General features: G+C 37.8%; 1 protein-coding gene across 2 annotated transcripts in view; it reads left to right on the forward strand.

Moving 5' to 3' along the window:
- Positions 1-22,660, forward strand: part of POLD3 (DNA polymerase delta 3, accessory subunit) — a 47,963-nt gene extending 25,303 nt beyond the window's left edge. For both annotated transcript variants that reach the window (XM_032259065.1, XM_032259066.1), the window contains 7 exons: positions 690-957; positions 2,110-2,182; positions 4,870-5,029; positions 8,743-8,849; positions 13,945-14,057; positions 15,851-15,929; positions 20,264-22,660. In XM_032259065.1, the coding sequence (XP_032114956.1) occupies positions 690-957; positions 2,110-2,182; positions 4,870-5,029; positions 8,743-8,849; positions 13,945-14,057; positions 15,851-15,929; positions 20,264-20,466 (1,003 nt within the window). In that variant the 3' untranslated portion in view covers positions 20,467-22,660. The remainder of the gene's footprint in view (positions 1-689; positions 958-2,109; positions 2,183-4,869; positions 5,030-8,742; positions 8,850-13,944; positions 14,058-15,850; positions 15,930-20,263) is intronic.
- The last annotated feature ends 991 nt before the right edge of the window (positions 22,661-23,651 follow it).

A 23,651-nucleotide genomic window follows, 5' to 3' on the forward strand; every position in this document is an offset into this window, starting at 1 on the left:
CCAGGTCTTGAGCTGGGTGCCTGAAATGTAAAAGATAAATAAGACTTCAAGGAGGTCTTACCTATGCTCAGTAAGCAAGACTGGGCTTAAGTGATCTGCCCACCTTAGGTTCCCATACTGCTGGGATTACAAGCGTGACCCAACACACCTAATCCTACAGCATGATTTACTGTGGCCAAGAGAGTTGCCAGGAAATTGGTTAATATTTAAAGCTTAGTTTTGATTTAGTCAATATTTATTGCAAATCTAGCCCTATTAGAGGAAGGTCTTTAAAAACAAGGGCTATTTCATTTCCCAAGGATAATAAAATTACTAAATTTTTTATAATTGTTGGTTGCATTCTTATTCTTTTGATAAGGATACTTTTTTCAAAAAAGCAAGAATGTTCAATTTGTTGTGGTAGAAGATGCCTAATTCCAACCCTATCTATTACCAACTAGATGTATAACCTCGTACAAGTGACTCACTTCTCTCCAATGTTTGTCTCTTTATGTAATACAGAGTTTTGTACAACATTTTTCTAAAAATGATTCTAAACAATATTAGAGTTAAGTATTGTGTGGAAGAAGGAAGAGTTTGAAAATAAGGTTTTATATTGACATTAGTTTTTCTTCTTTTTTTCTTTTTTATTGAACCACCCAAGAATTGCCTGTACTGACATTAACTTAATGCAACATTCTTGTCCCCAGATTTAGTGCAATACAATGTGCAGCTGCAGTCCCTAGATCTCCTGCTGAATCCTCTTCATCTTCCAAAAAGTTTGAGCAATCACATCTTAACATATCAAGTGAGACACAAGCCAACAATGAGCCGACCACCAATGGTCATGGCCCTCCTCTGTCCAAGCAGGTTTCCCAGCAGCCCAAAGGAATTATGGGACTGTTTGCCGCCAAAGCTGCTGCTAAAACCCAAGAAATCAACAAGGAAGCAAAAACAGAGGCGAAAGAAGTAACAAATGTAAGTCTTCTTTGAAGATACCCCTTCATTGCAGCTCAGAGTGGGTAACTAGAAAAGCATTAATAGTTCCAGTGTTGTTAGTTTATTTATATAAGGTTCTGATATTCAGTTCTGATTTTTCTACTTTAGTTTGAACCCTTTAATACTTGATACTGTTATCTGAAAGAGTTCTTTTGCTTTTGATATTATTCTCACCAAGCCTTAGATTTCCTTTGTAAAATGGTAATGTCTACTTTGTGCACATCACAAGATTGTTGTGAGACCCAGGTGAAAAAATGCATGTGAAAATACCTTGAGAATTGTTATGTTCAAAAAAATGTTTGTTTGCAATGTATCATTCTGAGGAACATTTTATATTCCGAGCTTTGCAATATATACCTTCCTTCCTAGAATATTTCCCATTCTTATTCTACTTTATGTGTTTTTTTTTTTGTTTTGTTTTGTTTGCTTCATTTGCTTCCCTTAGTTTTTTATTGTTTAGTCATGGGAACTAACGTTAAGGGCATTGACTTAAAAGTATCATTAAGATATTATTTTTAAAATCCAGTATAATTATTGTTACTATTATCACTGTCATTTTCAAGCTTCTGTCTTGGGAAGGGAAAGGGATGGAGGAAAACACTAACGTTTATTGAATTTCAACTGTGTGCCAATAGTTTGGTCTTTGTTTAAATCCTCTTATCAGTTCTGTGAGGGAGATATTAACTATTTCCCTTTGCATATGGTAAAACTGAAACCTAGATTTAAGTAATTTGTCTGGAGCCCATATTGCTACTAAATTGTGGAACCAGGAATTCAGATCTACTTCTGATGACTAAAAATGTAATGTTTTAGGTTTCTCCCCCTTTGTGTACATACTGCCTCTGATCTGTTTTAATTCTGTCAAAATAAATAGTTTCAAAATGTGCTCAAGAAAAGTTTAGATAAGATCTGTAAGAAACTATGCTTTAGAGATTAATACCAGTTACTATCTGGTCTGGATTATTGTTCTAAATTTGTTCTTATATCTAATGCCTACACATTTTGGCATATTATATCGAGACTATACCTTCACAGCAGTGTGCTATGCTATTGAAGAGATTGTTTGAGACTGCTACTTCATGAACAGCCTAAATGCTAGCAAAAAATTATGTGTGTCTTCTATGCTTGTAGGCATCTTCGGCAGGCAACAAGGCACCAGGGAAAGGGAATGTGATGAGCAACTTTTTTGGAAAAGCTGCCATGAGTAAGCATATTCTTACCTTACTTTGACTAATCAGTGAATGTTAATATAATAACATATTATATCTGAAGTGAAAGCCACTTTGTCTAGTTTTTGCCTATCCAGGAGACTACCTGCATCTAATATAAATTTGCAGGGTACTGCCCAATATAATATATGGATGAAAGTAACTCAGCTAGAACTTTATGGATGAGTTAGGCTCAGTTAAGATCACTTTGAGAGCAGTTTATTATTCCTGGTTTAATTTCCGGCCTTGAAAAGAGAATGAAATGTTTGCTTCACAGGGCCCTTGAAAATGGGTGATTAAAATAAAAGGAAGGCTGCTTGACTAAGCAGTAAAGTGTTGAGGTTAATAACATGGATGCTAGAGTCAGTTTGCCTGGTGTGACCTTTATTTCTTCTGTCTCTTACGGGGCCACAAAATAAATCTTTTGCCTTTCTTCAGTTATTTTTTGCAGATTACTTCCAGTGTGAATTAGAAGGTCTCAAGTAATAATGGGTATTTTAAAATCTTTTTTGAGAAAGCAAAAGTCTTCTTGATTTTTAAAAAGATGTTTAAATAAGAATTCTTTCATATGGAAAGAACCAGTAGTCACATATTTTCATACTTCTCATATCAAGTGTACATCCCCAGAGAGTATGTGGTAGGATACCAGGAAGAATGCAGGAGCCGCAGGATAATTATGGCACACTCTCTTGGAGCATCCGTTTTACAAAGATTTTTAAAGGAGGCATTTTGTTACATGCCTATGCAAGCAAAATTAGCCAGAATTCTGCCTTTCCATGATGGCTAAATTGGTGGTCATGGGAGGGATTGGAGTGGCTTTTTTTTTTCATATTCTGCTTATGTAAGGGTGACAGTTTTGTGTTTACCATAAAAGCTATCAGAGAACATTTTTGTGTTCTTCCAGCTCAGAATGTATAACTAGAAAAGCACAGGTAACTAGAAAAGTATACGGAAAATGTGCTACTTAAAGGTTATTGGGAAGCATTGTATTATGGCCGGCACAATCGGTGCACAGGGAATGCTTCCTACTTCTGTTAAAACGGATTCCCAACCCACAGAAACTGAGGGCTAGCAGTCTGTGGCCCGTTGGGAAAGGCCGCACCGCAGGAAGTGAGCGGCGAGTGAGCAAGCGTTATTACGCATGAACTCTGCCTCCTGTCAGATCAGTGGTGCCATTAGATTCTTATAGGATTGTGAACCCTATTGTGAACTGTGCATGTGAGGGATCTAGGTTGTGGGTTCCTTATGAGAATCTAATGCCTGATGATCTGAGATGGAACAGTTTCATCCTGAAACCACCCCTCCACCACCACCACCCCTGTCTATGGAAAAATCATCTTCCATAAAACTGGTCCCCTCGTGCCAAAAAGGTTGGGGACTGCTGTGTTAAAGCATCATGCTGTCACTGTCCTGCCTGGTATGGGCCACTGTACCCAATCAGATTATGGTTTCTTGGCAACTTTGATGAGACCTGCCTGTTTATTGATATGTATTTTTTAATGCATTTGTAACCTTAAAAACCCAGTGAATTTTAAAATTCTTATTTTTAAAATACACAAAACAGTGATTATTTGTGAATTGTAAAAAAAAAAAAACCAAACTACAGTAGTATGCTTATTTAGGTCATGTGTTTAGTTAGCAAATAGATTGAGCACCTGCCATGTGCTTGACGTGTTATGCATTGGTGATACAATAGAGAAAAAGACAGAGTCCCTGCCTTCAAGCCCTTATATGCTACTGAGACAAACAAATAAAATGGAAAAAAAGCCAGGCATGCTGGCACATGCCTGTAATCCCAGCTACTTGGAAGACCAAGGCAGGAGATTTGCTTGAGCCCATGAATTCAGATCCAGCAATAATAAAGCAAGACCCCCATTTCTTAAAAAAAAAGGAAAGGAAGGAAAGAAAACATGGACATACTGAATGATTGTTAATTGCTAGGTAGGAGTCATAGTGTTACAATAGCATGTAATACAGTGAGGGTGAAAACCTAGATAAAAGAAAATACTATTAAATATTCATCTAAAAAAAGAATTGCTTACAAAGTTAATTTATTTAACAGACATTTCTTGAAGGCTGAATGTTCAGAGTAAAATTATGACTTTTTATTATATTTGACACAAGACAAGATCATTAATTACAATGAAAATCAAGCTTGAGAGTTGGATGAAGAGAGTTTATTGTGGGGACTTGAACCATTTAAAACTTAATTCTGGACAGTAACAAGTGTTGGCAAGGATGTGGAGAAATTGAACCCTCATACTCTGCCAGGCATTAAAAGATAGAATATAATAGAAAGTAAAGGTCTTGCTGCAATTCTGTTGTTACCATTTGTAAACTCTGTATTGTTGGGAAACATCTTGTAATACTTCTGATTCTTGATTTTCCTCACCTGAAAAAGGAGAAGGATAATACCTCATAACATTGTATTTGTTTTTTCTAAGCCTTCCTTTTACTATCATTTAGCCTGGGGCTGTGATATAATGAGGGATTAGCAGGAGGCAGAAATGAAAAGTTACAGTTAGAGTGGTGGTAGGAAAGGAGAAATGTTTTCTGAATGTCCATGAGCTCCTTTTTGCCCCTGGTCCTAACATATTACCTGGCACATGGTAGACTGTCAAAAGAATGATGTATTAACATTGCATGATGGGGTCATATGTCATCTGCTATATTTTATTTATAGATAAAGTCAGTTTGGACTCAGAACAAGCAGTGAAAGAAGAAAAAATAGTGGAGCAACCTACAGTGTCTGTCACTGAACCAAAGCTGGCAGCTCCTGCAGGCCTGAAGAAATCCAGCAAAAAAGCAGAGCCTGTTAAGATGCTGCAGAAGGAAAAAAAAAGGTAGGAAAATTTTGTTGCTTGTTGGGGAAGAGTCTCTAATGGGGGTGAGAAGTTCTATTTGGGCTTATTTACAGCAGGCAGTTTTCACTTAAGTACTAAATCCCACTTAATGCCTTAGGGACACAACTATATAAGCAAAATGGAGAGAGAAGCCCAGTAACTTGTCTAGTGAAGTAGGACTGTGGAATCAGTTAGTTTGGGTGATTTAAGGACCAAAGTCTTTTTTGGTCTTATTGCTCTAAATTAATTGTTATTTTTTGTTTTATTATTATTATTATTTTTGGTTATTTTATTATGTAGCACTTCGAATACTTTTTGTTTTAAATTTGTGGAAGTGGCATAAGTATGCCTGTGTGTGTGTGTGTGTGTCTGTGTGTGTCTGTGTGTGTGTGTGTGTGTGTGTGTGTGTGTATGCGCGCGCGCGCGCGCGCGTGCGTTTCACTTCATATTGCCAAATGAGGGGTTACTATTTCCAGTCGAATTTAAGAGAAAAAGTTCTTTGTTTTTTTTTTTTTTTTTTATATCAATGAGTTTATTTTTCAAGTGGTAAAATGTAATTAGAAAAGAAAATAAAAAGCACATAAGCTATTAAAACTAGATCCAGGAATTGTAGACACTACCTCATAGTTGGTAGAATTAGTCTGTTGAAAGAAATTCTAAAGGACACTGTCAACACTGATAGGCCCAGAAAGACGACTTTTGTGGCAAGGTTGGGACTACTCTCATTGAAAACATCAACAAAATGGTGAAATTGCAGAGGGTTAAAGCTCTGTCCAGTGGACCTCACTTCCTAGGAACATATGACTCCCCAACCATGAGTACAACACTCACTGTTGATGCTTATTGCCAGGAATGCATTCAGTATTTCACTACTAAATGTGATGTTAAATGTAGATTTTTAGTAGATGTCCTTAACCAGATTGAGGAAGTTGTTTTCTGTTCCAAGTTTACTGAGAGGTTTTATCATGAGTGGGTGTTGAATTTTGACAGCTGCTTTTTCTGCATTTATTGGATGCTCAAAGGTGTTTTTATTAATGCAGCGAATTACACTGATTTTAAAATGTTAGGCCAACCTTGTTTTCTTGGGATAAACTCCACTTGGTTATGATGTATTATCCTTTTTTATATATTGCTGGGTTAGATTTGTTAATATTACACTAAGCATTTGTTGCTTGTTAATGAGGACTGTAGGTCAGTTACTTTCTTTTCTGGTAATGTCTTTGTCAAGTTGCTGAGTCAAAATTGTGCTAACTTCGTAAGATTAGTCACGCACTGCATAACGAAGTTTGGGTGAACAATGGACCACATATACAACAGTGGTCCCATAAGATTGTAATGGAGCTGAAAAATTCCTGTTGCCTAATGTCAGCATTGCTGTCATGACATGGTAGTGCAGCACATTTTTCACGTGTTTGTGATGATGCTGGTATAAACATACCTATTGTGCTGCCAGTCATATGAAAGTATAGCATATATATTAATAGTTATGTGTACATAATACTTGATAATAAAAATGAATATGCTCCTGTATTTACTACACTATACTTTTTATCATTTTAGAGGGTTGTATTTCTACTTATAAAAAAAGTTAACTGTAAAACAGCCTTGGGCAGTCCTTAGGAGATATTCCAAAAGAAGGCATTCTTATCATAGGAGATGACAGCTTCATGTGTGTTATTGCCCCTGAATAAGACCTCCCAATGGGACCAGATGTGGAGGTGGAAGGCAATGATAATTGATGATCCTGACCTTGTGTAGGCCAATGCTAATGTGTGTTTGGGTCTTAAGTTTTCAATAAAAAAAGTTTAAAAAGTAAATGAAAAATTAAAAATAGAAAATAGCCTATAGAATAGGGATATAAAGAAAATATTTTTGTACAGCTGTACAATTTTTTGTGTTAAGCTGTGTTATTACAAAAGAGTCAAAAAGTTATAATTGAAAATAAAGTTACAGTAAGCTGTTTATTATTGAAGAAAAACATTTTTAAATAAATTTAGTGTTGCGTAAGTGTACAGTGTTTATAAAGTCTGCAGCAGTGTACAGGAATATCCTATTGCCTTCACATTCACTCACCACTCACTCACTGACTCATCCAGAGCAACTTTCAGTGCTGGAAGCCCCATTCATGGTAAGTGCCCTATATGTGTGTACCATTTTTAATCTTTTTTATACAGTATTTTTAGTGTAAAATATTTTAGATATTTAAATACACAAATACCATTGTAGTACAATGGTCTACAGTATTGAGTACAGTAACAATGATGTACAGGTTTGTAACCTAGGAGCAGTAGGCTATACCATCTGGGTTTGTGTGCATATACTCTGTGACGTTCACACAGTGAAATCACCTAACAATGCATTTCTCAAAATGCGTCCTTGTCATTGGATGACATGGTCACTTGATCCATGACCACAGTTGGGAGAAGTTTCCTCTGAAGGAGCTTGTATATATGTATATATTTTTTAAATGTTTAATAAAATTTGCCAGTGACTCCAGGGCTGGATTTTGTTTGTGGGAATGGTTTTTATTGTGACTTGGATTTAACTAGAGCTGTTCAAATTCTCTAGTACTTCCTGGATCAGTTTTGACTAAGTTGTGTTTTTAAAAGAATATGTCTGTTTGATCTAAATTGAGTTTATTGGCATAAAGCTGTTCATTATATAACCTTATTCTTTGAGTTTATAGAATCTGTACTCAATGCAGATTTCTTGTTTCATTCCTGATTATTAATTTATATTTTTCCCTTTTCAAAATGGGTTTTATAAAAGGTTATTAATTTATTAATCTCTTTTCCAAAAATAACTTTGGCTATGTTAATTTTCTTTCTTTTTTATCTCATTGATTTCTGTTCTTATCTTTATTATTTTCTTTTACTTTGGGTTTAGTTGTTCTCTTTCTAGTTCAAGGTAGAAAGAAGGGTGGATATTTAAAGTTATATAAGACATACGGTACTTGATGGTAAAGATTATGTCTTGTATATATTTGTGTCTCTAACATATAGTAGGCCTTTGATAAATTACTTGTTGGTTGCATGAGGAGTGTGATGGAGTGTCCGTCCATCCAAAGGAGCTAAATAATGTCAAGATGGAGTCTAGGTTTTGTTTTGTTTTTTTATGTCATTAGAATCACCTTAAAAGGATATCTGTGCCTTTGCTTACATTCTTTCTCTTTAAAATATTTGTTTCCCCTTTCTACATGATGAACTTCTACTTAGCTTTTAAGTTTTTCAAATATGAAGTATATTCCATAACATTTTATTTGTCCAGTTAAATCTACCACATTGTATTATAGCCAATGGTGCTTGCCAGACCTTCTTGGAAACAGTATTTTCTTCTGTATCATTGCATTCTCAGTGGCTAGCAAAGAGCCTTGTATGTATGTAGTAGCTGCTTATTTAATGATTGTTGAATAATTGAAAGGCCAATCAGGAAAGTAAGAAGGAATTTGGAAAGACTCTTGATAACCTGGTTGTAGCTTCCAGTAGCCTCTAGAGAACTACAGAAATTTTTTATTCAAGTCACCTCATGACATGACCTAGTTGTGGTCAGGTAGCAGAGTATCCTTAACAAGAGTCCTTATTGGACTATTTGGCTATTCTTTCCTACCCTCTGGAATTAAGACCACGAGTTATAAAGCAAAACCCATAAGAGCATGTGAATACTTACATTTTTGTTCTGTATAACATACTTAATTTATTTTTGGATGGCAACAGGGGGAAGCGAGTAGCGTTATCTGATGATGAGACAAAGGGAACTGAAAACATGAAGAAAAAGAGGAGAAGAATCAAACTTCCTGAGTCTGATAGCAGTGAGGATGAAGGTGAGCATTACCATTCATTTTTGGGTAGGGGGATCAATTTTACTTTTAATGCTCAAGGAGCTAAAAAAGTAATGGATTAGGATCACAATGAGAGTAGTAATTCTAGCATTGAGAGACACCATAGCACCTCTTTCTGTTTGAAATCTGCTTTAGCCTTTTGGCCAGAACCATGATCTTTCAGCAATTTGTCAAAATAACACAGAGGGAAAGAGGATAAGAATTAATATTATATATGCTATTGAAGACATTTTCTTTTCTTTTTTTTCTTTTAAGGGAAAGGGATATTCCTTTGGCTACCTTCATGTAAATCTTTTAAGAATTGTGACATTCTAGGCAGCCTGGGTATTATTGGTGGCATTCTACACAGGTAAAACTAGGGTTAACTGGAACAATCTGCAGTGTCATTGTTGGAAGGGAATGACACTGTGGACCCTTCTAGTTTTAGGCTGTGGACAATGTTGTAAGATAAGCAAATCTAATAAGGGCAAGAGCCTTACCAGGAACATTAATATGCTTTTTTAAAAATACCAAGTTTAATGAAGAGCCAAGATATTTTCCCAAATTATATAAAGTATATAGAAAAAGAAGGAGGCTAAAGAGAAAGTTAAATGGGTTGAACTGATGTGCTGGTTGACTCTGTCCTGAAAAGCCTACTTTGAGAAACAGTGGTGAAAAGTTTGAACTGCTTTAATCAATTCTCCATGAATTCATGGCATAATGGGTATAAAACATTTTAGGTAATGAGGGGAAATCTATCCAAAGGATTCTACTCTTTCCAGAAACTTCTCTAAGATGAATTGAAAATGGTAAGAGAGGCTTTCGAAAAAAGGATATTAGCTTAACTATACAAGTGAGTGAAAGAAAAAAAACAAATTATGTATACATATGACAGTAATGCAAAAGAAATGAACAAACACAAGAAATAGTAGCAGGAAGTTGAACCTGTGATAGAGGTATAAAATCTTTGTCACTTCTGTGAATAAAGAGTCTACCATTCATGCTATGTGTTCAGGATTATAGCCTCTGATATCCTGTGAGAGGTACAATGTTTTTCATGGTTTTTAGAGGCTCTTTTAAATGGGTAGGAGTAAGACCCCGTGAGCATCCCAGAGAGGCAAATGCTATGTTTTCATTCCCTTAATCATTTATCAGAATGCTTTGGCCAAGGCTACTGAAAGGAACAACTCCATGTGGACACATGGGAAAATAATTAGAAAGTAAATTTAGGAATAGGTGCTAATTGGAACAGTTTTCCCTATATCCAATCAGTGAAAGACTTTGGGAAGATTTTGGAAAGGTCTTTGAAGCCATCAACCTAATATACATTAAAAAGGTAAACTAGATACTCTAGTATTAGTTAAGGAGTCAGTTCTAAGTTAAGGAATTACTGTGGTTGGTTGAGCACTCATATCCTTCTGAAATAGTCTCTGTAGTTCTGATCTGTAGCCTACAAAAATAATACTGTTGGGTGATTAGAAATATGAGTGGGGTTATTTCGTTTTGAAAGGAATGTGAAGAAATGTGATAGAGGTGCACAGCCTATAACAGATGATATGGAGCAGAAGCTCTTAGATTTTTTTCCTCTGGCAAAGATAATTTTTGGCATTTAACTTAATTTATAAACTTCTGCTATTTTATTCTTAAATTTCATCTTTGTCTCAAAGCCAGTGGGATTTTATTTTAAACCTTTACACAGTCTCTAACTTATTATTGCTTTATTTCTGTTACACTGAATATGTCATATTAGTTCAATATGCTGTCTTCAGCTAGAAGTTAGAAGAGGAACAGCAGGAGTAGAGAAAATATAAGAACTTTGGAGTCAGGCAGACCTGGGTGTAAATTTTACGTTGACCACTTACTGTGTGGCTTTAAGCAGATGAGTTAACTTGTTTAATTCCTTGTTTTTGCATCTCTAAAATGGGGATTTTTATCACAAATGGTATAGGCTTTTTACGAACATGAAATAAGATGATGTGCCAAGACAGTGCTTGGTACATGGTTTTCTTGTTTTGTTTTGTTTTTTTCTTTTTACCTGTGTCTAGAAACAAGTTCAGTTAGTTTTCATATTACTCACTCTACTCTTCTAGCTGAGGCGTCCATACTTGCAAGTGCCTTCAATTTTCTCAGAAAATTCCCTTCAATTTCTGTTTGTAACTCTCTACCCAAGGGACTGTTCCTTTCTCCTTTACCCCTGCAGGGTGATGAGCACCATTAGTAGTTGTACATATTCTCTTTGCAAAAAAAAAAAAAAAAAAAAAGGCCAGACCCAGAAACAAATAACATTAAGAATAATATCTATATTGCTAGGAAGAAATGTAGTTTCAACTGATATATTTAAGTCTTTGCTAATATTTTCAGTCTTTGCAAGTTACTTATGGAGAATGTTAAGCAAATGATCCCCATTTTTAGGTAGAGATAGGTATTTTTAAAAAATACTGAATCCTAGGAAGCTGTGAATGGTTTCCAGGAATCCTAATTACCTATCTCTGCCAGAGAACTCTCTGACACACTGGATCCCTGAAATTAGTTTTATTGCAGCTTTTATTCTGTCCCAACAAAGGTTGCTTTCCTGGAATAAGTGATATTTCCTGACTTGACTTTTGCTTGAAGAGCTGCAGATTTGCTACAGATATGTGTTTTGTTTTTTTTTTTTTTTTTGGGACGGGGTTTCACTCTTGTTACCCAGGCTGGAGTGCAATGGCGCGATCTCGGCTCACCGCAACCTCCACCTCCTGGGTTCAGGCAATTCTCCTGCCTCAGCCTCCTGAGTAGCTGGGATTACAGACACGCACCACTATGCCCAGCTAATGTTTTGTATTTTTAGTAGAGACGGGGTTTCACCATGTTGACCAGGATGGTCTCGATCTCTTGACCTCGTGATCCACCCGCCTCGGCCTCCCAAAGTGCTGGGTTACAGGCTTGAGCCACCACGCCCGGCTACAGATATGTTTAAAATACACCAGTGCATCGAACATTCTTTGTCAGTAAAAATGTATTGAGTCAGAATGTTTGGCTTGGTAAAGGCTAAGGCAGACAGGCATATATTCTAGTACATGAACGGGGGCAAGTTTAAACAAAGTAATAGATATTTACAATCTTAAAAGTCAGATAAAAATAGTTTTATAACAGATAGTAATCTCTACTATCTGACTCATCTAATTTAACTGATGCTTCTTTTGTCAACTTTCTCCCATCTGCCTTCTATCTTCCAGGGATTTGTTGAAATTCCTTAATCATTAAGGGCTTTTGACTCCTCTACTGTTCTCTACCCTGTTTGGGGGAGTTACAACATTTCACTCCTTTATTATCACAGTGTTTCTCTCAGGGAGTGTGTGGAAGGAAGAGAGAGATACATGTTGTCTTCCTTGACCTGGACATTCTTCATCCCAAATTTAGTTCAGAAAGTGGTGGTTTTCCGTTGTTTATATATGTATATATTTACTCTGTGTTCATGGTGCCAGGGAAATCGTGGTGTCTCTGCCTTTTTGGAGCTTAGAGTCCTGAGTGGGGCTCTAGATAAGCATTTGCATACACAGTGCTGTGAGAGGGATCTTAAATGGTGTCACTAGGATTGTTTTCTTTGGTTAAGTCAGCTGGTTTCAGAACTGGAAATAGAATAAGAACACCTCAGTTTATTACTGTGAATCTCAAAATTCCTTTGTCTTCCTCACTGCCTAAACTTTCCTCCTCCAGTATAACACATCCACCATTGTGGCCCAGGTTTCTTCAAAGCTGTTCCTTCAGAACAATGGGGGCTTGCTTCTGGGGTTTGACTTTTCTCTTGCCTGAGCTCCCATCATGTTCTAGCCTCCCAGAGCTGCGCTAATAGCTGGACTGCTTTCCTTTTATGTTTCTCTCTCTTGTTTCCCAGAGCTTATAAAGTTTTGGGGGCCCATTTTATACTTAAAGTGTATAATTTATTGTTCTTTCTGGCTCTTGTTCTACTTCACCTCTTTATGTCATTTGGCCTTGAACTCTTCACTGTCATAATTTTTAACACTGACCTAATCAGTTGGGAGAATTTCAGATCCAAGACTTGTGTTAAGAATTTGAATACAGCCAGGAGATTCAGGGAGCAGGTGAGGCTAAGCCGCTACCCAGTCCCCTGACCAGCACTTTCTTTGTGGTGGTTGAGTAATAGGTCAGTTGAGGATTTTCACTTCCCCTCTCATGGGCCCTTTATTAAGATCACCAATTCTACAATTGTTGAGAAATGATGGGATCCCTCTGGTGGTGCTCATTTCTTGGGTGATGCCGCTTCCACAGCAGTATTTTTTTCCTAAAAGTGTTTTTTCCTATTAACCTCTGTGTAGCAGAACAAGCCTTATCAGTGGAGCCGTCACTAGAAATGGTTTCCATGCAAAATATTAAGCAGGTCCTAGTTGTTAGAGCTTTAATTATGATAATCATTTAAAAGATGATTTCCCCCACCTCCAATTTTACACTCTTAATATCAGTTGGAAATTTTTAGTCTAGCAAGCATCTCAGGTGTTTAAAAGTAATCCTTAGGTCACAGTGAAAGACTCTGGCATGGAACATTTGTTATAACCCGAGGATTATCTCCACTTAGATCTTGAGAGAAAATGTCTTGTTCTGAATGATAAGGTGGCATAGTATAGTTGGAATAGCAAGGCTGTAGAATTGGATTGACATAGGCTTAAAACCTCCTGTCTCAGTTATAAGCTGTGTGACCTTGGCAAGTTTAGGAACCTCTGTGAACCTGTATTTACTCTAATGTGCAAGTAAGAAAATCTGTCTCTTAGAGTTATAAGAATAAAGTGAAATACATGGCATATGGAAGATGATGATTGGATATTCATAAACCAACTTCATAACTTGACTTAGCTATGAAAGAAAACATTTAGCTAAGATACTTCTGGCTGTAATAATTCTTGATTCTCTGATTTTATTTGTATAAAATTAATAAAGTACATATTTTAAAGAAAACTATATAACTGCAAAGTTATTTGTTATCAGGAATTACTGCTTGCAAAATGCCCTTTGCAGGACATGTACATTTAGAGAACCAGTGGAGAAGGCATTATGCTAGATAGTGCTTGTAGTTTTCTGATCTAAGTCTGTTTCATTATTTCAGTCTTCCCTGACTCTCCTGGGGTTTATGAAGCTGAGTCACCATCCCCACCTCCTTCTGCGTCTCCACCTCTTGAACCAGTGCCAAAGACTGAGCCTGAACCTCCTTCTGTCAAGGTAAAATTGTACTGGGATGCTTGCATATCCATGTGTCTTTTATGTCCGAAGGACCTGCAGCCACTGTGCTAAATCAGTTACCTTGCTGTATACTTCGCAAATGCCAGTAGATGGCTCTTGTCTCATTCTGCTCTCCTACAGGTTATACAGAATGACATTCCCTCCATTCTCACCTGAAGGGAGATTTCGCTATAGGGTATAGTCTCAGGAACATTGCAGAGGTGGAACCTGGGAGCTATTCTGTTTTCATGACCTTTAGCATCTCTGCTGTGCTGTACACCTCCTGTTAGAATGGTACAAAAAAGAGATCCCCTCTCCATCAGAGCAATACGTAAAAGAGGGGAACAAACAACTTACACACATTTGTTGCTCTTCAGAAGCAATTCTGGGAAAGGGCTCGTGGGAAAACTGGCAATCAGTAGGGAAATACAGCTTTGAACGTCTTCAGCTGCATCTTATCTACATCCATTAGTGTAGATAATGAAAAGTTGAAAAAAATAAGTGCTGACTTTTTTTTTTTTCCTTTGTGGCTATTACTTTTTCTTAATACATTGTGTTAAGACTGTCGTTTAAATCATACACTGATTTACTCATTAGCTGAAGAGAAAATGGGATGAAAGAGATCAGTGGAGATAAAAGGAAGTTGGTATTAGTAATACCTTTTGAGACTAAATTAGTTAGGTGTAATGTTGAAATGTCAAGGCTGGCCAAGCATGTTGGCTTACACCTGTAATCCAAGCACTTTGGAAGGCTGAGGTGGGAGGAATGCTTGAGTCCAGTAGTTTGAGACTGGCCTGGACAACACAGAGAGACCTTGTCTCTACTTTAAAAATATCTGGGCATGTGGTGGCTCACCCCTGTAATCCCAGCACTTTGGGATGCCAAGGCAGGTGGATCACTTGAGGTCAGGAGTTCAAGACCAGCCTGGCCAACATGGTGAAACCACATCTCTATTAAAAATACAAAAATTAGCCAGGCATGGTGGCTGGCATCTGTAATCCAAGCTACTTGGGAGGCTGAGTCAGGAAAATTACTTAAACCCACGTGGCAGAAGTTGCAGTGAGCCAAGATCGTGCCACTACACTCCAGCCTAGGTGGCAGAGTGAGACTCTGTCTTAAAAAAACAAAAAAAAACCTGGGCATGGTGGGGCGCATGCCTTTTAGTTTCAGCTACTTGGGAGGCTGAGGCAGGATGATCATCTGAGCCCATGAGTTGGACTGCTGCAGTGAGTTATGATTGCACTTCAGCACTCCAGCCTGGGCAACAGAGCGAGATCCTGTCTCTAAAAAACGAAAAAGAAAAAAGAAATGTGAAGACTGATATAGCAGGTGTCTACAGCAAGGGCATATTCCACAGAAACTCCCTGTCCGGTTTAGGGGCTATCCCTGTATACACTCATAATATCTGCCTCAGCCCTCCATTGAAGCCCTTACCACATTGTATTGCAGTGGTCTGCTTTCCTTCTCTCTCTCCTCCACTAACGTCCTTATCCTATCCGACTTTTTAACCATTTTGCCTTCTCTACCCAACAAAGGTTTGTTGACTGAATGAACAGAACATAGTTCTTTCTTTCTTCAGCATGTTACTTTCCTTCTTATTAATGATATATCAAGCCTGTGTATACATAACTTGTCTGTGTAATGGGGTTCGTTCTCTAAAACTAATGTAATGTTTCTCTTTCAACTTTTTATCATAATAGAATATTGGAGGGTGATTAGTATAGATTTAAAAGCTTTTGTTATTTTTCTGTATAATGTAATTGGTCAGCTTAACACTGTATCTGATCTTTTAGAGCTCAAGTGGAGAAAACAAAAGAAAACGAAAACGTGTACTAAAATCTAAAACTTACGTGGATGAGGAAGCCTGCATAGGTAAGACAAATATTTGGCTCCAAATCCAGAGATAGAATCTCTTATTACCATAGAGGCACCATAATCCCTTATAGAACAGGTACATCTCAAACTTTAATGTACATGTCAATCATCACCAAGTGGTGCTAATATTATTTGTCTATGGCACACACTTTGAGTAGTAGCATAGTATAAGTCAGAACACCTTGGTTCTTGTTTAGGTCATACACTATAAAAATAAGCACTGAGATCTTGGCTAAAAGTTATGTTGTCTCTGTTGAGGGGTTTCTTATCTGTGGAATATCCGTTTTGCCTATATGTGGGATTGTTATGAAGAGTCAGGTGGCATAAATATATCTAAAAACATTTTCAAGATGGAAACCATAGTACAGACTGAAGATATCATAGAGGTTGAGAAGTTTTTTTTTTTTTTTTTTTTTAAAGAATGTTTGTTTTTATAAATTTGAACAGTGGAAAAGAAGCTACAGATGATTAGACTGTATCAAGAGTCATCTTTGGTATTTGGTTCCATTTGTTCTTCAGAAGGGTATGACTCATCCAGACTGCTTCCTTTATGTTTCCTATTTGTAAGCCATGTTAGGTAAAAGCATGTGCTTGTTTTGAAGGCTTAGGGAGGAATTAGAGTTCAGACTTTGGGTCATTGGCTGATTTTTCAGCCATGTTTTAGCTTCTTCTACCCTTTCCGTAATCAAACCAGACTTCTGTGGAGCTTTTAAGATTTAGCACTTGAGGTTCCATGGGATGCTCAGATCCTGGTATTGTGCTTTCGTGTTTGAAAAGAGTTGTGGGTTTAGGCTCTTACCTTTGTTAGTTGGATAGCCCATGGTTGTCATTTTGCCTTTTGTGGCACCTGCCACAGGTTGGCTCTTCAGAGAAAGTTATTTTCCCCATTCTCAATTTTTTTTTTCTAGTTCAGATTTCTGTTTTTAAAAGATTGGCTCTGAAGAATCAACTTTTCCTGATTCTTAAAACTAGTGTTTTAAGGCTGTTTTCCCTGTCCCACTATTCCCCACCTCCCAGTCCTCTGAAAAGGTCTCTGCCATTTTAATTGTAGTATGTGATTAGGGAGCAGAATTCTTTACATGTGGGAATTCTGTCTTTTCAGTGCCAGATTTCTTGTGAACCTGTGAATTCTGGACTTTGAATGGGTTTTTTTTTTTCCTTTTCTTTCTTTTTTTTTTTTTTTTTTGGCTTTCAGTCTTTTAATAGTTGCCATTTTTCAAAAAATGGCAAGCCTTTTGGTTTGGCCATGGGTGGTAATATATGTATTTACTGTTGAATTTCTTAATTCAACAGTACATTTTTTAAATTTAAGACGACAAAAGCATTGGTGCCATTTTTTTTTCTCTTCTTTCTGCCCTCAAAGAAAAAAGTCAGATATCTTTTTGAGAGTTCATTGGGAATTTGTGGGTAATTATTTACTGCTTTGTTTAAAACATAGTACTCGAGTTTTGGCCAGGTGTGGGATGTGGACTTTTTTGCACTCCTGTCTCCAGACAGGGCTGTTAAGAGCCTTGGATGCAGCAGTGAAAACTGTGCTCACACTGCACTTTTTTTTTTTTTTTAAGGTTTTTAGTCCAAGTTGAACCTAATGAATCTTGGCTTTGGTTACCAACAAAGGAGTTCTGCTTTCCTTTCTACTCAGACTGTTCTAAATGTATCAGCATAGGGGGCTTGCCCTGTCCCGTGCTGGATCAGATTTGTTCTGTAAGTTTAGAAAGCTCATCTTTCCCTCTTTGTGAGTTTGCAGCAGAGACTGGGGAGTTGAGCCCCTGAGATAAGTTTGCAGTAGACTCCTGGACAAGAGGGTGGGTTTCTAAGAGCAAAGCAGTTGAATATAAAAGAAATCTGATGTTACCCATGAAAACCAGGTTTTGGGGTTTTTTTTTTAATGGCAACCCAGAAGAGTGGCATGTCGTTCAGCTAAAATAAAGGACCTATATTTTTAATGCAAACCTCCTTTGTCCTGGGGTTTGAGGTAGCTATAGCTTTGCATATAGAAATATTTCTTTTAGCTCTTACAGTATACTGAATATGCTGCTAAAGGAATTTTGTTGGTGCCGCCCTGTTTTTTTAACTCCCCCAAGCAATGTATTACACAAAATTGGCAATGAGACAGCCAGTGGTTTCATTAATAAGTAATGAAATAATGAGCTAATTGATGCTGAAGTGTAATGTTGTAGACATGCTGCTATTTGAATACAGAATATAGCTTATGAAGAAGAAAGTCTTATACCACCAACTAGTAGAAAGTCATTTCCTTTCTTTATCTGTAGATGGCTCTTCAGACTTTTCTAATTGAAGATAATTTATTGAAGATATTCAACAAATAACAGCTTGTAATTTTGTCCCATTAATTCAGTTACATGCTTTTGAAGATGCATGTGAGATGGATGTGGTGTTTTGAAATCTAATTGTTGAATGAATAGGTATGCCATGGGAATTCTCTAAGTATGTCAGAGCAATATTTTTCAAACTTTGCCAACTATGAGGATTACTTGAAGATCTTGCTAAAATTGAAATTCTGCATCAGTAGGCCAGGAGTGGGAACTGAGAGAGCATTCCTAATAAGCTCATGGGAGATTCTGATGCCTCTGGTGTGTGGAGTACAGTTTGAGTAGTAAGGCCTTTCAGAATACTTACTATATATCTAAAGTTCATCAGTGTTTTTTAGCCTCTAAGTGAGCATCAAAGTGAATTCTGGGCTCTTACAAAATTAAAGACAAATTCCCGGAACTCTCTGGGAAGGGACTGTTGATTAGCAGTCTTAATGGGATTAGCTGGATAACAGTGAAGGAATACTCCAGTGGCAATTGCACTTGAACATTTAAAACAGAGAAGGAAAGAACATTAATTCCTAGAGTGTGGTCCCAGACCAGCAGCATCAGCATTATCTAGGAGCATGTTAGAGAAGCAGATTCTCAGGTCCCACCCCAGACCTGCTGAATCTGAAACTTGGGAAGCAGAATCTGGCAATTTGTGTTTTAACAAGCCCTCCAGGTGGTTCTGATGCACACTAAAGTTTGAGATGATATCTAAGTAGCAGAGCAGGTTATTAGGACATAGATAAAATTAATTTCCAAAGTTTATGCCTCTATAACAATGTGACTAATATATTTTATTAGAAAGAATTATCAATAAGAGCTTGAGACTATCATTGTTCTTTAATGGAAAAAAAAAAAAACCTTTAATCATTTGAGCATTTATTATGCATATTAGGTTACTCTTTTCAGCTGAGAATGAGATCTTTTCCTTCAGTATTTCTCTATCACTTGCTGCAACCAGGAAGGCTGAGAAAGACTTTAGATGACATTGGTTATACAGCTGCCACAGCTCTCTAAAATTGTAGAAAGGTGGTGTGCTGTTTCTTATGGTTGGTGTATATGTTGCAGTAGTGTGAAGTAGACCCTCTTCGGTTTTGTGACATCATGGCTGGAAGCCACTCTCTGTCTGTGCCCTTCAGGGCTTCTTCATAATGACTGCTTACTGGTATAGTTCTTTTCCAGGTTTTCCTTGGGAATGGTTCAATGAGTTTTAATAGAAGGGGAAAGGCAAATTATGCCTTTGGCTGATAGAGAGTAAGAAAACTGGCAACTTTGTTTCTCATTTTATCACTGTCATTCCTTAAAACTAACAAGTGTATCATCTGATAGAGTTTGCTTGAGATAGTTAACCTTCATGATATAGACTACTACTAAATCTTGGGTTAATTTGCAGCCATTAGGAACTAGGAACCGAACAGCTGAGTAACTGATCTTCAATTCTCTGTACTTAGGATATGCAGAGAGTGGGTGGCATCAGGATAGAGCTAGACAGGAGGGTCCATGGTGAGCTTGACTAGACAGAAGGGAGTCAGGCAGATAGACCAGAGGCTTAAGACCAGCAGTGGGAGTAGATAGGCATTGTAGGTCAGAGAGATGAGACTTACAAAGCTAGTCAAAGCATGGAGTTAGAAGTAAGTTATCTCAAACACTTCTGATAATAGACAATTCTGATAATAGAGTTCAGGAAGTTAGCTAGCATAGGGCAGGACCCAAATAAAGGATTTAGGCAATTAACTGATAAAGGGTTATTAAAGGCTTGGGACATAGCAGTGAGGGAGAAAAGTGTATGTTCGTTAATTCTAAGTATTAAACAGAGGCTGCCTGAGCTCAGGATTCCACATACTTACCTCAGTCTAGAGCTGACCTCCCAGTAGGAGAAAGATTCAGTCCTAAGTAATCATACTTGCCTTGATCAGAGTCTGAAATGTGGGGTTAGCAAGACATTCCATTTTCTTGTTAGAGTAAATGATTCAACCTCACCCATGTTCCATTTTTTTCTTATCCTACCAGTGACTGAAAAAGTCTACGAGAGTGAATCCTGCACAGATAGTGAAGAGGAGCTTAAGATGAAGACATCCTCAGTACACAGACCCCCTGCCATGACTGTGAAAAAAGAGCCCAAAGAGGAACGAAAGGGCCCCAAGAAAGGGACTGCTGCTCTGGGCAAAGCCAACAGACAGGTGTCCATTACTGGCTTCTTCCAGAGGAAATAAACTGCCATCTCTGGTAGATCAGAGACTTGGAGTGGTCAAGGGAGAAGACCAAGAAGTGTACTCCTCACTTACTATGTAAGTTCATCTAGATCTCCACCTCACCTTTATCAAAAGACTGTTCTTTCATCCTGTGAGGTTTATACTATTTCTGGTTTTTAACCAAAGGGAAATCATCTGGAAGCAGGAGGCAAAAAGCTGTTACCTTCTAATGACATTTAAAAAGCACAATCTTTGACCTGTCCAGGAGAAGGATTTACTCCAAAATTATACTGGAACGGGTTTCAGAATCCTCACTGAAGCCATTTAGTGGCTAATCCACTGTGCCCCACTCACCCTATGCCCTGGTCTGCATATGGCACAGGAACGATTCCTTCTTGTTCCTCCGTATTCTGAGAATTGGTGTGGCTGTTTCTTATCCTTAAATTTTACTGGATGTGTTTACCCCTCCTATCTTCCTCCAGTACCACACTTCTGTCCCTTAACCTCCTGAAGCTGTTCTCTGTAAGTCTTTTAAGTCTTGGTTGGACCAAAGGCTGAAGCGAAAATCTTGCTGTAATCCTCTTTCTCCATTATGCAGTACACGGACACCTGGCTACAGACCAGGACATGGCTTATGTTCTGTCCCTTTTGCAAAAGCTCTCTGGGACCTTCACTCGAAATTAGTGGTTAGGGAAAAGCCTCAGGCAGAACACAAATAGAAATTTAATGATATGTTCTACTCCACCAGAAATTACCTTGAGTCAGCATTGACGATGTTGGAGGAGCTGTTGTGCTGCTCACACGGGGTGTGCTTTATGCTGCTCTTTGTGGTTTGTTGGTCCCCTCTCCCTCACTTTCAATACCTAGAGAGTGAAACCCATACAATGAGACAAAGACTAAATAGAGAAATCCCTTCCTATATACAGTGTACTACGTTTACATAAAATTTCTCCTCCTGAAGAAAACAGGATACTCAGAACCAGCACTTTTCTAGGAAGTTACCAAGGAAGATAAGGCATACATTATACATGGATGTTGCTCCTTTGTATTTTTAGCTCCACTGTTTGCTTTAAATTACAGGCTCCCCAAGAGGAGATGGACTGAATTGTTAATAGGTCTAAACAGCAAAGAAAACATTTTTATTAGTTACTTATGGGAAATCATCTATCCAATGATAATCTTCAAGTGACTTCCATTATGGCTGTACAGGTAGTGAGCTCAGTGGATTGCGGTGGTGTGCTGGTGATCTTGCACAGTGAGCTGTGTGGAAGGGGTCAGGCTCCACTACTGATGTGTCTCACGTAGCAGGCAAGAGGTGTCTGACCAGCTCCTTCCTCCTCAGGCTGGTGTATGTCGTAAGTCATGCAATCAGCTGTCTCTGCTTTAAGGTTGGGATTGTGCTGACTTTGGGATTAACATGAGCTTCCTTAGCAACCAAGCATGAACTTGATTAAGACCAGAAGTTTGGGAGATGAGTTCTGGCATTATGTCTAGAACTAAAGCAGGGGCTTTGTATAGCAAGCTGAGTAAAGGCTGACATACTCCAAAACTCTTTCTTTTTAAAATGAAGAAGGATGGGGAGGATGGAAAGCCTGGACTTAAACCTTTACAAAAACTTCTGGAGAGAAATCCCCTTTAAACAGTTATTTTTGTCATTGCCTCTGGCCGTTTGTCTAAATAGGAATGGAAAATTAAAAGAAAAGCAACGATCAAATTTTTTTTTTTTTTTTTTTAGTTATTATGCTGGGGTCTTGACTAAAACTAAATTTGAATTGGAAAATTCTGGTGCTGGTTGGAGTTCCATGTATTGAGTGGTGGGTTTTTTTTTCTTTTTATACAATACCATGTTATCCACAGGAGTTAAATAAATTTGAGAAGTTGTTTTAAAACAGTGCTTCAAACTGAGTATCTGATGAGTCTATTATTTGACAGTTGGTAACAGTGTTGCAGTTATTTGAACTCTGAATGGGAAGAAGGCTGCTTTTCAGTTTATATTGTTAAAACTGCATACCCATAGTCTGAGATGAACAAGCTATTTGCTGCCTTCATCATTTTTCAGCCCTGGGGAAATCTTAGTTTCAGCCAACCTCATTTTTTAGTTCATTTAGAAGAAAATCTAGCACATTGTATTAGTTTGGCTTCATCACTTGCTAGCCGTATGACCTTGGGCAAATTTCAGAGCCTCAGGTTCTGTATCAAAACTAAAATGAGTTACCAAGGGTTGTCAAGACTAAAGTCAAGTGTATGTAGCACGAATTCAGTACCTGATGGCAGTCACATAGGTGCTCTACAAATGGGGGCTTCCTTTCTGATGTCATAAGTGATGTAAGCTAGCAACTTTCAGTTGTATGACCCAGGTGGTATGCTCTTCAAAGTCATTCTGGCTGTACATGTGGTAAAAAGGGGAAGATAGTTGTCCTATTTCATGAAAGATTTAAAGAGAGTATTTTCCTGTTGAAAGAGTTATGGATGGCTATATTTACTATTCATTTATGGTTTATCTACTATGTGTCAAGCCCCTGACCTGGGCACTAGAGGATATAATAGAAACCATAGAATTTGACACTTGATCCTCACAGTTTAGTAGAAGGGAAAGCCAGTAAGATGAAATGACAGTGCCGTATGTGAATGCAGTGACAGATAGGTACAGGGTCCTCCAAGAGTTGATAGGAGGATAAGTAGGTATCAAGGCAGTCCTCCTGGAAGAGAGGAAAGCAAGCAGTTCTTTGAATGGTGAGCGGGATTTCACCAAGCGAAGAAGAATGGAAACGATTTTCCAGGCAGAGGAGCATGGTTTTTGGGAGAGGTGGACTGTAGAATTTGAGAATAGGGAGGGAAATGTATTGAGAAATAAAACTGGGGTCTTGCTAAGCAGTTTGGATTTGATTTGTAGATAATGGGGGCCAACTGAAGGAATTTGAGAAGAGGAGTAACATTAGGAATTGGTCCTCAGTTAAGAGTGACAGCCAGTATTCACTTTGATTTTGTATCCATGATAGTATTTCTACCCTTGCATATGCACGTTGTATCTTAAAATTCTAGCCGGATTAAAGAAAACCATCATGGTTAAAACAAGGCTGCTTAATTCTGGCAGTCAGCATAGACAATGGCAGCATCTCCCTTGTCTTCTCCTGTCAACATAGATTTCTGTAGCAGAATCAATTTTTTAAAGTGATTTCAAAAGCTGGTATTTCTTCTTTGACACT

This window comes from Sapajus apella, unplaced genomic scaffold, assembly GCF_009761245.1.
Source record: "Sapajus apella isolate SASKATOON/1434 unplaced genomic scaffold, GSC_monkey_1.0 scaffold106, whole genome shotgun sequence".
NCBI lineage: Eukaryota > Metazoa > Chordata > Mammalia > Primates > Cebidae > Sapajus > Sapajus apella.